This window comes from Coffea arabica, chromosome 4c (genome assembly GCF_036785885.1).
Source record: "Coffea arabica cultivar ET-39 chromosome 4c, Coffea Arabica ET-39 HiFi, whole genome shotgun sequence".
NCBI lineage: Eukaryota > Viridiplantae > Streptophyta > Magnoliopsida > Gentianales > Rubiaceae > Coffea > Coffea arabica.
This window is the reverse complement of record NC_092316.1, coordinates 29,281,352-29,295,759: the sequence shown is the minus strand read 5'-3', so window position 1 is coordinate 29,295,759 and position 14,408 is coordinate 29,281,352. Positions and strand designations below refer to the sequence as shown.

At 40.5% G+C, this 14,408-nt stretch overlaps 1 protein-coding gene across 1 annotated transcript; it reads left to right on the top strand.

Annotated features, from left to right (window-relative positions):
• Nucleotides 1-431: 431 nt before the first annotated feature.
• Nucleotides 432-1,151, top strand: LOC140004759 (uncharacterized). The gene has a single exon (XM_072044903.1). The coding sequence runs from the start codon at nucleotides 432-434 to the stop codon at nucleotides 1,149-1,151; it is 720 nt and encodes a 239-aa protein (XP_071901004.1).
• The last annotated feature ends 13,257 nt before the right edge of the window (nucleotides 1,152-14,408 follow it).

The following is a 14,408-nucleotide window of genomic DNA, read 5'->3' as shown; positions in this document are numbered from 1 at the left end:
ACTGGTCCTGGCTTTGGTGCACTCTGCCCGAAAACTCCGACCTTATTTCCAGGCCCACAGCATTGTCGTCATGACCGACCAGCCCCTACGGCAGATACTCACCAAACCCGAAGTCTCGGGCAGGATGACCAAATGGGCCGTCGAGCTGGCCGAGCATGACATCTGCTATCAGCCTCGCACAGCCATCAAGGCCCAGGCCTTGGCAGACTTCCTTGCTGAGGGGGCCAGCTTGACCCTAACCGAGCTAAGCCCTCTGCGCGAGGATGTACGGCTGAAGGAGCCATGGGTACTGTTCGTAGACGGGGGCCTCCAGCAAGGAGGGAAGCGAAGCAGGTCTGCTGCTCATCTCGCCAACCGGGGAAGAGCTGACTTATGCTCTCCGGTTCGACTTCCCCGCGTCTAATAATGAGGCTGAGTATGAGGCCCTATTGATGGGGTTGCGGATAGCCCACCAGATGGGTGTAACTGCGATTAAAGTCCGGAGCGACTCTCAGCTCATTGTCCTCCAAGTTCGCGGGGAATACGAGGCCAAGGAGGAGGTCATGAAGAAATATCTGGCCAAGGTGCAGGAGGCAATAACCCTGTTTAATACATTTGAAATCGAGCGGGTGCCAAGATCGCAAAACAAGCGTGCAGATGCCCTGTCAAAGCTGGCATCCTCCTCGTTTGCGCACCTGAACAAGGAAGTTTTGGTAGAGGTGGTAAAGCAGAAAAGTATCGACCAGGTCCAGGTCCTGGCTATAGACAACTCGGCCACCTGGATGACCCCCCTCGTAAACTTCCTCAGCTCGGGTGCCCTCCCTGAGAATAAAATCGAGGCTCGCTGGATCCAGCTCAGAGCTGCCAAGTACGCCTACGCTGGGAGAACCCTCTACAGGAGGTCATACTTATCTCCCTGGCTAAAGTGCGTGACTCCCGAGGAAGGTGACTACGTCCTTCACGAAATCCATGAAGGGATATGTGCGGCACATGTGGGGTCCCGGGGTATTGGCCAAAAAGTGCCTTCTCTTGGGCTACTATTGGCCCTCCGTCTTCCAAGATGCCGCAGAACTGGTACAGAAATGCCGAGCTTGCCAGGTGCACGCCCCACTGCGCCACCAGCCAGCTCGGGAAATGATCCCTGTCGCGCCCCACTTTTTGAAATGGTGTGAAAGTAGTGTATGAGATATATATGTGAACGTGTGTGAAAGTGAAAATAAAAGGCCGTGGGATTGTGAAATGCGACAGTTTGGTCAAATAAAGTTCAAAAAGGATTTTTTGGATGAAAAATGGAGTCGCCACTTGGTATAGAGTTAGGGTGTACCAAGTCACCCAAAAAAATGATTTTTTGTTTTTGAACGGAAAAGTAAACAAACCCTTTTAAAGAACTTTTAGGTTTTCGTAACCAAAGAAAGGGATCGGGGGTCACATTTGATAAGGAAGAAGGCAAAGGCAAAGCCTAAGGCACTTCCTTACCCTAGCCAAAGCTAGTTGCGCGACTTAGCCCCACTTTTCCTAATTCTTCTACCCAAAATATGCGTTGCATGTTGGATATGACTAATGAATATGAAAAAAGAAATACAATCCTAAATCTAAAATGTCTCTTACGAGACTTTTTGGTCCCAACCACATGAGTTGTGGTGGCCAATAAGGAAAGTCCTCATAGAGGTCGCGAATGATGCAAATGGAGACTCAAGTATGAGTGCAAGTGTGAAAATGTAAGAAAAACATGCATATGTGCAAATGTAAGTCAAATGCATGTGTGCAGATTGAGAAAATAAAGGTGCTTATTTGCAAATGGATGAAAATATGATAGTAGATACATGTAAGTGCAATTGGATGCAATTCGTGAGATAGAAAATAAATGATAAAGAAGAAAGATATGCAAACATGGCATGTGGATTGAGAAAAATATATGTAATATGATAAAAATGTGGATAAAGAAAGTGAGAAAAGTGATATGATAAAAATGAGAATATATGAACCTAGAGGAATGCATCAAGTCGGGTACGGGAATGACTCCTAATTTCATGACTTTGATTTTTCCTTTGATTAGAAGGGGGAACTAGCGTGCTAAGGCTATTTTGTAGCCACACTCGCTCGTTTCCCTTATCGAAAGGGGACTCTCAAGCAAATGTACCCTATAACTAGCATGAGGAGGCAAAAACCTAAAATGAAGGGGAAAGGATTGGAGGAGCATGCCAAATGCTAGAAAACTAAGAAAAATGCATGAAATGTAGTGAAACATGCAAATATGTACAAACAAGAGAAGATGGCCTATTGGGTCTAGCATTGGACTAACCCTTTTCTAGCGCTCTCTCACAAGCATTGGACTTGTAAGAGCTCGAGGAGACAGCCATGACTAGCATTGGACTGGCCACGGTTACTTGCATTTGCATCCATCATACACGTATATAAGTAATATGCATAATTAAAGCAAGTAGACATGTAAGCACATAATTCACATAACACATAGGCATGCATATCTAGATGCCAAAACCTAAGAAAGCGATTAAACACATAGCACATAGACATGCAAAACACATAAGGCAATCAAGACCCTAACTATTACAGTTTTAGGGGGAAGCCTACTACAATCTAAAAGGGGGAAATAAAATAAACAGTTGCAAGAAATACCTAACTATTACAAATTGGCATTCAAGTGCCTTTTAAATGATCAAAGTTGAACTAAATTTAAAGCAAAAACTAAGCAACTAGAGCAATAAATAAAATGGAAAGGAAATAAACACTTAAAGTCATGCAATTGCACACATAAGACACATATACGCACATAGGATCAAATAAAGTCAAAAATAAGGGATAATGTGTACCTCCCTTGAGTTGGAGCTCTAATGGGGTGAAATGACTTATTTACCCTCCAAAAATAAAGGAAAAAGGTCAAGGCATCACTTTATTAACAAACAATCGCAAAAATAGAAATAAGCATAAATTAAATTAGTCAAAGGCACTTGAAAGAAAGCAGACAACTCATGTTTAAGAAATTAAGACAAAGTAGAGACTTGATTGCAAAAAAAAATTAAAGAAATTTAAGGGATTAAATTGATCAATTTTCAATTATTTGAGCCATAGTGAGACAAAGGAAAACTTGGGGGCCAAAGTATAATTTTAGAAAAAATGCATGCATGCAAACGGATGCTTTCTTCTTCATTCACAGATTTGTTTTTTCTGAAAAATTCAGCTGCAACCTTCCATCCATTTCATCATGCAAATGAATTCACCAAAACTCCAAGGTCTTGACTACCAAACACCAACTAAAACAAACATAAAGATTTGGTTGCGGGATTCAAGCAAAGAACTTGAATTGACCGAAAGGAAACGGAAGAGTGCAGCAAAATTCTCTGCAATTTTCTCATGCTAAGCTTCTACTACTTCGCCTTGACAGATTCACAACCTCTCAAGCCAAAACCCAACCTCATGTTCTTATCTAGCTTATCATGCATGTAAGGAAATGGCGGAACCAGAATGAGGAAAATCTTCATGCAAATGGTTTCATGCAAAAAACAACGAACAAAGCTTTCTGCCAAAAGTTCCAGCAGCTGATGAAGGTTTCTGCAATTCTAAGCTAGCTGCAATGCGAAGCTAGCTGCAACTTTCCTCATTCCAACCGGGACAGATTGATGAAACAACTCAAACCAGACCAAACACAAATGCAATGACCCCAAGCCCATGTTGTTAATCTCACCCCAAACACAATCAAAACCACCGAGCATAAAATGCAGAAAAGCAACGTGAGGATTTGCAGCAACTTCGCTCACCTCGCTCTGGTTTCATGAATGAAAGTGAGCTGATGGTTTTTGTTCGTGCATAAAGAAGATTATCACAAGAGAATTTCTGTATGGACTAGTACTATCTTGGCACAAAATTGGGAGGAACTAAATGCATGAACCGCCATCGTCATGCCATGAAACAAAGAACAACTGAAACATTTTCTTTTGAAACCAAAACCCATGCAAACATTCAGCCTGCATTCTCACAGCAACAAACACCCAACGTAGAACAGATTTTCATTTTTTTTGACCCAAGCTTATTAACCAAAACTTGCTAAAACTTCATCACAGCATTATTGGCAACACACATGATGCACCTACCTATTCCTAATAGGTTCAATAATGCTATTAGATATGAAAATGCAGCACAGATGTAAAGCAAGGGATTCACGACAAGCATGCACATGGCACTCTGTCAAATAACCAGCAATCCAAACACTTCAAACGACTAACGAATTCCAGCAACCAAAGAGAGACAAGACTGTCCATGCTGCTGCAATAAACCGAGAACCTCAAGCTTGTTGCAGCAGCGGATTCTTATACACGAACTTCAGCCTAAGATAATCTGATTCCAGGATACAAGATCATCAAACAAAGTCATACAAAAAGTAAACCAGTAAACTACGAAAAGGGAACACCTTTAGCCTATGAAATGCACGGCAACGTAAGGAAATAGCAAAAACAAACCATCTCTCTCGACCTTTGGCTATTCTCCTGGACTCACCTATGGTAGCAAACATGACAGGTCATGCGAATCTAATAACAGGAAGAAAAGATTTACGTTTTGCTGGGCTTGTTTATCTTAATCATCAGCTATACACACCCCACACAAGCATCTTAAGTTCATGATAAAACCATCACCGAGGAAACCAAACTACTGCCGCTAACAATCCCAGGTCAAAACCCCATGCGTTCCTCAATCATAAACCAAATAATAACAGCAGAAAAATCCAAACTTGGCATGAATCCATGACTGAAATACCTTCGGTGAAGATCTGCTGGTGGCGATGGAGGGCTGAAATGGTGGCAGTAGTGAATCTCGACTTCAATGGCTACTGCAGCTTTCCTTCCTTCGCCGCCTCTCCTATTTACTCTCTCAAAGTCTTCTTTTCTTCCTTCAGATCCCTACTGTCCAGCCCAAGCTCTCCCTCTAGCCCTCTCGGTTTCTTTCTTTCTGCCGTCACTCTCTCTCGGCCTCTCCCTTCCAATTTTCCAGCCGTCAGTCGATGCTTTCTTTTCTCAACCCCCCAAACTCTCTCTGCTCTCTCTAGTTTTAGCCGTCAAAACCTCCCCGTCTCCTCTATAGCTCTCTCTCTTGCTTTTTTTGTTTTCTGCTAAACTTCACCCATTCTGTACCCTCTCAACCTCTCTCACTCTTATCTCTGTCCGCCGCCCCCCTCTGGCTCTCATCCTTTTCTTTTTATATGGGAGAAAAACCAACCCTAAACCCTTAACCATCCTTTCTATATTTGCAGCCAAGGGCTGCCCGAACCTTTCTTTGCAAGCTACGAAAAAACGCAGCTTGCTGTCGTGTATTCCCTTTTTTTTTAGATTAATTAAAACAAATTTGATAATAAAAATAAATAACAAAAATAATTTAATTAACATTGGATAAAAATAAATAAACTAGAAACAACAAAGTGCAAACTCCATTTTCTTTTCTTTTGTCTTTTCCTTTTTCATCGTTTTTCTTCTTTTCCTTTTTTTCAAAATAACTTAACAAAAATAAATAAAAATGTCAAAAGATTGAATTAAAAAAAATAAATAAACATATTTTGTGAACAATTTGTCTTTTTTTCTTTTTCTTTTCTTCTTTTTCTTTTTGAATTAGTAGATAAAATAAATGTTCGTAAACTAATTAAAATAAGAGACACGAAACAGGAATTAACTAAAATAAACCTAAAATTGAAACAAATAAATCTCAAATTAAACTAATTAAATAAATAAAATTCAAAACCAAAATTTTGGTGTCTACAGTTTGCCCCTCTTTGTCTGAGTTTTGGAAAAACTTGAGACAAAGAAGTAGACACCAAATACTTACCTGTGTTATTTGGCTGCAAAATGATTCCAACGAACAGGAATTCTAAAACGGGACTGACCCGAACATGAATTTAAAACGGGACTGACCCGAACAGAAATTTAAAACGGGACTGACCTGAACAAGAATTTAAAAACGTGATAGACCCGGACAAAAATGTAAACGGGATAGACCCGGACAGAAATGTAAATGAAGTGCTCACTGGTAGGACTGACCCATGTTCAGTGGCAGGAATAAAAAGAAAATGCGCACTAGTGGGACTGACCTACGGCTAGTGGCGGAATAAAAGGAAATGCTCACTAGTGGGACTGACCCACGGCTAGTCGCTGTGTAACTGTATCAAATTTATTTGAAAATTTATCCCAAAATTTGCCCCAGTGATGAATTGGTCAGTGGGATAATACCTGAGTCTGACGGGGTGTGGACGATCAGCGAGATAAAACCCGGTCCTGCCGAAGTTGGCGGGATAAAAACCCGGTCCCCACATGATATAAGCAGTCAACGGGATAGAACCCGGTCCTGCCGAAGTTGGCGGGATAAAACCCGGTCCCAACGTGATACGAACGGTCAGCGGGATAAAATCCGGTCCTGCCGAGATTGGCGGGATAGAACCCGGTTCCAACGTGATATGAACGGTCAGCGGGATAAAACCCGGTCCTGCCGAGGTTAGCGGGATGAAACCCGGTCCCAACGAAATATGAACGGTCAGCGGGATAAAATCCGGTCCTGCCGAGGTTGACCCGGTCCTGCCGAGGTTGGCGGCAAGCTATTCACATCAAGCCACCTGGAGGCTTCTAATTTCTGACATTTCATTGAAACAAACTTCCTTGTCTGGAATCAAGATCGTCAACTGTTCGTTGTTCCATTGTGCTTTCTCAGGGATGAACAGCTCAAAAGATTGTCACTTGCCCAAATCCCATGATTATGATCATATACTGTGAAAAACCTTTAGCATGAAACGTCATCCTTGACCCTTTCAAATATCTCTGCTCTGGAGTCTGATGTTGGCTGAAACACTTAGTGCCCTTTCAGATTTTCACAAAGGTCGCCTCCACCCCTTTTGTTCTATCTTGTGCTTCTTTCTTTCTTTTCTTCTTTTTCGCTTTTGGTTTTTGATTGATTTTTTTATTATTTTTTATTTTTTTGATGATTTTTTTTTAAAAAGATCTTCTCAAAATAATTTGCCCCCATTTCAATTATCGTCACCGATCTCTCGATCTGCTTTATGGTATTATTGTTTTTCCTCAAAACTTTGATTCAATCCCTTTCCTCTGTTCGAACCATGAATATTCAATTCTTGGACGACATCTCACAGTTCAAAAATTTGCCCCAGTTCCGTTATTTGAAACCGAACATGTACCTGCAAAAGAAATAAAACAAACGATACCACCACCATCCGATCAATTCCTCCCTCAAGAAATGTGTAAACATGAGTACTTTGATGTGTTCCCTTGATACTTCGAAAACTCAACTTTGCTCTGTGATCTAATCAAATTCCATTGACTTCCAATGCTTATAAGGCCTTTGATATCCAAGGATTTTCAATAAACCAAGAGGATTGTTATTCACCACAATTCAATGATAAAGAATGATGTATGCAAGAAAAATCACATGTCATGTAAAAATGAATATGCACAAGAATGCACACATAACCATTTGTGCTTACATTCTACAAAAATGCCATGAATGCAAGTAATTTAAAAAAATGAGCTTTTTAAGAATGTATATGCAAAAGAATGTTTTACAAAATGACACAGTTTTGGCCAACGGATGTCATATTCGAATCTCTGGATATCCTTGTTCTGGGATTCAGCATTGGCAAAAATATTACAAAAATGAGGAGAAATCTAAGTGAACTAAGTCAGCAGCTGTTCCTCCTCGTGCTTGCTTGCTGCAAAACCCTACCTCGACACCCTTTCGGATTTTCACCAAGGTTGGCCCCACCCTTTTCTGTTTTTTTTTCTTTTTTCTTTCTTTTCCTCCTTTTCTTTTGAGGTGTCCTTTCGGGTTTTCACCTAAGGAAGCAATGGAAGAGCTCAACCATAATCGCCTCAGAAATGTAAGTTGAAAAATTGCTGACATCAGTAAAATGCGCTTCCCTTATAGACTTAAGCGAAGGCACCATGGACATCACTTGTCAGTTGATTAGCAAACTTCCTAATAGAAATACAACAAGTGACGATAGCCAGGACTTTGGGCTTTTGTAATGAGATCAGGTGGAGGTGTTTTCAAGAAAAGTTGAGGTTTGAAAGCAAATTTTAATGAGAGGTGTGAAATAACCTGAGATTGCATCATTTTGAAATTATCTCCAATTTTGAACGAAACCGAGGAAATTTGCCCCAGTTTGATTGGATATTTCTTTCTTTGTATTTTCTTCATTGCATTCTTCTCACTTTTTGCATTTTTCTTTCAAAAACTAAATTTGCTCCAGTGTGGGGTTCTCTTTTCCTTTTCATCTCTCTTTCAAAATAAATTTGCCCCAGTATAGGGTTTTCTTTTCCTTTCTGATCGTCTTTTTCAAAATGAATTTGCCCCAGTGTGGGGTTTGCAATTCTCAGGGGTTGCCAAACGAAAATTATTGTTCTGATAGCTCAAAGGGGATGACTAGGGATGAAATGTTTTGATCGAAAAGGAAGATGGCCTGACTTTTGCCTCGTCTCTTGCACGATTTCCTAGAAGAAATTTGCATAATCAAATAAAGAATTTCTTACACGTGTCTGAGTTGATAAGTTGAGGGAATGTCTGTCCATCCATCTCTGCCAAAATGCGTGCTCCGCCAGACAATACCTTTTGAACAATGAATGGCCCTTGCCAATTTGAAACAAATTCGCCTTTGACTTCATCTTTCAATAGCAAAATCACTTTAGCATTTGATTCCTTTCTTCAAAGAATCGGTGGCGGATCTTTTTGTTATGAACACAGGCCATGCATTTTGGCAACATTGGCTATGGCACATAGCATTCGACTGCTTTACATCAATCAGAATCAATCGTTGATGACGCTGCTTTAACCAATCAGCTTCCATCCTGGCAGGAAAGGGATTTTCTCAATGAAAGAATTTCTCAATGAAGGGTTTTCTCAATGAAGGCTTTCTCAAAGAAGGGTCTCCTCAATGAAGGCTTTCTCAAGGGAAGAATTTTCAACGAAGGGATTTTTAATGAAGGGATTTCCAATGGCTTTCTCAATGAAGGCTTTCTCGAGGAAGGGATTTTCAACGAAGGGATTTTTAATGAAGGGATTTCCAATGAAGGGCTTCATCAAATTCCAGAACAATAATATTCAAAGGGTCAAACAACTTCACCTTTGGCCATCTCAAAGAATTAACAAAAATTCAGGACAATAATCAAATAAACAAATAAAACAAATTGTGCATTTCATGAAAACTCCAAATCAAAGCAGAAACAAGACAAAACTCAATTGCAAAAGATGCTTTCGTTAAGCTATTCACATATGCAAGAAAAAATTTTCGTGAATTTTAGTAAATGACAACCCCTAGATTTATCGAAATTCCCTTCGAGAGGGAGGATAGTCAGCCATCCAAAATGTGCAGAGCTCTTTCAGGATTTTCAAATTTCGTCATTGGAGGTGGATGCCTCAAAGGTGTCCTTGTGTCTGGGAAAGAGGTTTATACTTATACTTGGTCCTTGTTCTTCTCTCCCTTTCAAAATTATGTCTCCGACCTCAATCATGTCCTGAATTTTGTGTTTAAGTACCCAACAATTGGTAGTAGAATGTCCAGGAGCTCCAGAATGATAGGCACAAAAAGATTGAGGATTATAACCAGGGGGAACTCCTTTAGCATAGACTTTAGGAGGTATTGTACCAATTTTCCCTGCGGCCTTGAGCTGCTCATATAGTTGATCCAAGAGCCGACCTAAATTGGTAAAAGTTCTATATCGGGCCGGGTCTTGGGTGCCAGCGGTCTGTTGATAATTGTAGTTATGGTTGACAGGTAAGGTGGGTCTTGGATGATAAGGAGAGCGAGGTCTAGTTTGAAAGTTATGTGGAGAAATATGAAATGGTGTTGTAGGTGTGTTTGGGTAATTTGGTCGAGGTCGAGGGTGGTTACTAGTGGTATGGTGCACAGGTTGAAGGTGTGATTGATACGGGTAACGGGGTGAATAGGTGGGGTCCTGTCGGTATCTCGGTTGGGGAGCAGGGCTTCGATTCGAGACAAATGAAGCCTCCTCTTCTCTCTTTTTGAATGGGGATTTCTTGTTACTGCTGCCTTGATTTTGCATCGCTTCCAATTGCGATTTTAGAGCTGACACGTTAATAATCTTTCCTGCCCTCATAAACTCATCATATTCTTCCAATTTATTGACAATCTCGGCAAAGGAACACCCAGTCATTCGAAAAATTTCTTCAAAGTACGGCGGATCATGTGCCTTAATGAAGCTGCGTATGATTTCGTCCTCAGTCATTGGTGGCTTGACTTTTGCGGCTATTTTCCTCCATCTCTTAGCATAAGTCTTATGGTTCTTAGAGGGTTTTCTCTTTTTTCCTTCCAACGTGGTCCGTGTCGGAGCCAACTTGCAGTTATACTCGTACTGTCTCACAAAAGCATTGGATAAATCAATCCAGGTTTTCACTTTTTCGGGCTTCAGGTTGGAGTACCAGTCGAGTGCATCTCCCTCCAGACTTTCGGGGAATAACCTTAAAGGCAGATTTTCATCATCTGTTGGCCTACCCAACTTGTTGGCGAACAATCGGAGGTGTGTTTTGGGATTGCCCGTCCCATCATACTTGTTGAATTTCGGGGTTTTGAACCCCTCAAGCAACTGCACATTCGGGAAAAGGCAAAGCTCATTGCAATCCAGGACTCCTTGTTTGTTCAACCCCTGACTTTTCCTTATGAATTCATCAAAACGATCGAGGCGCTTAAGCAACCTCATATCAACAGGAGCAGAAGATTCTCCTACTTCTGGTTTAGCTTGGACAGTGTGGTCTGGTAGGAAAAGCTCTGCAGTAGTCTGGTAAAAAGCTTGTAGATTCTGAAGCATGTCTGGACCACCTTGAGGTTGAAGTCCTTGCCCATAGGGAGGATAGAACGGAGGATTTTGAGTATAGGTATACTGCGGGTTAAAAATTCCCTCAAAAGTGGTTTGAATTGGAGGAATGACAAATGGTTCGGATTTTGGTTGTTTGATGGGCGCAAGCTCGGGCTGCACTCCACTACTAACAAGCTCGTCGATCAACTTCTTTTGCGCGGCCATTTCAGATGTCATTTCCCCAAATTTGGTGAGTAATTCAGTCAACTGAACCCCGGGACTTGTGGCTTCCAGTTGGGTAGTTGCAGCGGTCTTATCAGACGATTCTGGCCGAGTACTCATGTCTACACGATTCCTTTGGGCTTTACTACGGGATCGAGTTATGATGGGGCTTCGACGAGAAGCTATGTTTGAACATTACCTGAGAATTTTTGAAAGATTGCCTTTAGATTTAACCCTCGCTTAGTTATTCCAATAAAATAAAGAAAAGGAAAAGAAAAAAAAACAAGAGTTAGTAAATATCCAAAAAATTCGGATGCATGTCTTATGGGGGAGCCCTTTTGTGCCAAGGGTAGGCCTAGCATGAAAATATAATCCTCTGAGGTAGGCACTATACCCTACCTGATGGATCTGATCAACTCGTTGAGTGAAAAATAATTTTGAAAAATTTGGTCAATTGGAGTGACGAGAGACACTTGTCTTAATGAGGACAACATGCGAATGGATTGATCACTTTTGATCGATACAAGAATTTGCAAAAACGCACGAGTTTGACCTTGATGAACTTCCTATTGGAGAGATTGGAATTCGTTAACAAATTTTCTTAGTGAAGCACGGGTCAAAACCCCAACCGATCAGATGGCCGGATGCAATGAAGGGTTTTCTCAAAATCGACTAGGTTTCCAAATTTGAATTTCGTCATTGAAACCCTAATTGGTCAAATGGGTTGAATGAAATTGATCATTTATTTAAAATCGACCGAATTACCCTAAAAAGGGAAACGGGTCAAATGAATTGAGTGAAATTTAAAACTTACTCAAAATTGACCGAATCATCCTAAAAAAGGAACTTGATCGAACGAAATTGAAAATTTTATTCAAAATGGACCGGATCATCCTAAGAAATGAAATTGGTCAAATGAATTGAATGAAATCAAAAATTTATTCAAAATTGACCAGATTGCCCTAAAAGGGTAAACTGGTCAAATGAATCGGACGAACTTGATGATTTATCGAAAATCGACAAAATTGCCCTAACTAATCAAATGAATTGAATGAAATTGGTGATTTATTCAAAAATCAACTAGATTGAACAAACTGATAAAATGGACTGGATGAAATTGATGAATGAAATGGTCCAATGGATTGAATGGAATTGGGAACCTATTAAAAAATCAAGTCATCCACTGCTAGTTTCAAAAAAAATTTATTACAATGCATTATCCTATGAGCCTTCTAAAATCAAATTTTGGTCTCAGTTTATTTATTGTCTCAATAGGAGGAATCATTTGTGAATTTTTTCAAATTAATGTCCTTTGCGCAAGGGATTTTTACCAATTTTTGATAAAATGGCCAAAAAGTGATTATTAGATGCTCATATTCCAAAGATCGCTCTATGCAAATGATCGGATCCTAACTTACCTTGTACACTACCCCTTTGGATGGTACAAAATGTAAACGTGCAAGTCTCGTTGGATTAAGTATCCGAGACACAAGGTGGCTTAACCCTAACACGGGATCCCCTAAATGGCATTCCCTTTCTAGGGTTTATGCATGATGCCATTTTATCAAAACAGGAAAACATGCAATTCGAAATGAAACGTGACCTAAGGAACCCTTTATTTGCCAGGGTAGGCCTAAAATGGTATGGCATTATGAATTTATGAATACCACAATTTTCAAACGTGCAATAGCCTATCTACAAGGGTAGGTCCTAAAAGGAGGTCATGTCAGACCTTTTATCTCTTAATGTTTGTGAATGCAAAAGACAAAAGACAAGGAAACGTGAGTTCAATACATAATCACATAACACATTTGGACAATTAGATAATAAAAAACAACAAAGACAGATAAGGAAATAGGGGTGGGACCCCTCCCCTCGTGAATAGTGTTTCTTAATTTAGGGTAAGCTCGACTCTACCCTAGGCAATTCTAATATGGATGCATGAAGTATTGGCTCACTAATGCATCTAGACTCGATAAGGTTTCGGCTCCCAAGCCTTCAGACTTGGAAACCAAGGGTCACCAATCCCAAGGTTCCTTGTCGGTGGCTCGAGCGATTCCCCAAACACCGCTACGCACACATCGTGTCACGGCTACGTGTTTGAGTGAATCTATCAAAAATCCTCAACCTTTGACTAAAAGCTAAAGGCTATCAACCTAAAGCTTAAAGCGGAAGATTGAGTGACCCATCGGATCATGCTACACACACATCGTGTCGTGATCACACGTCCAAGTGGGTTGCCTAATCCTAATAGGGTGGAGTGGCGTGACAAGCCACTAAAAGAAAAATAAATGAGGGGTAAAGAATAATAAAAAGCGTATGCACGTATGCAATTGCTCGTTTGGAGGGGAGGGATCAAGAACCAACGCGAGGCTCTAAGGTAATGTCCCCACCCAAATGCAATGCAAAGCACGAGATAAAACAAGTACAACATACATCCAATCAACCAATCATACATACGTGAGTGAGGGAATAGTTTGATACGCGCGCGAGGCAAAAAGTCCTAAAAATGGAAAATGCAACCCTAATATCCAAATGCTATGCATAAAAAGGGTAGAAAACGGAAAAGAATGGCTAGATCAAATGCTCGGACCCACTTAGGAAATCCCCAGTGGAGTCGCCAACTGTCGCGCCCCACTTTTTGAAATGGTGTGAAAGTAGTGTATGAGATATGTATGTGAACGTGTGTGAAAGTGAAAATAAAAGGCCGTGGGATTGTGAAATGCGACGGTTTAGCCAAATAAAGTTTAAAAAGGATTTTTTGGATGAAAAATGGAGTCGCCACTTGGTATAGAGTTAGGGTGTACCAAATCACCCAAAAAAATGATTTTTTATTTTTGAACGGAAAATTAAACAAACCCTTTCAAAGAACTTTTAGGTCTTCGTAACCAAAGAAAGGGATCGGGGGTCACATTTGATAAGGAAGAAGGCAAAGGCAAAGCCTAAGGCACTTCCTTACCCTAGCCAAAGCTAGTTGCACGATTTAGCCCCACTTTTCCTAATTCTTCTACCCAAATATGCGTTGCATGTTGGATATGACTAATGAATATGAAAAAAGAAATGCAATCCTAAATCTAAAATGTCTCTTACGAGGCTTTTTGGTCCCAACCACATGAGTTGTGGTAGCCAATAAGGAAAGTCCTCATAGAGGTCGCGAATGATGCAAATGGAGACTCAAGTATAAGTGCAAGTGTGAAAATGTAAGAAAAACATGCATGTGCAAATGTAAGTCAAATTCATGTGTGCAGATTGAGAAAATAAAGGTGCTTATTTGCAAATGGATGAAAATATGATAGTAGATACATGTAAGTGCAATTGGGTGCAATTCGTGAGGTAGAAAATAAATGATAAAGAAGAAAGATATGCAAACATGGCATGTGGATTGAGAAA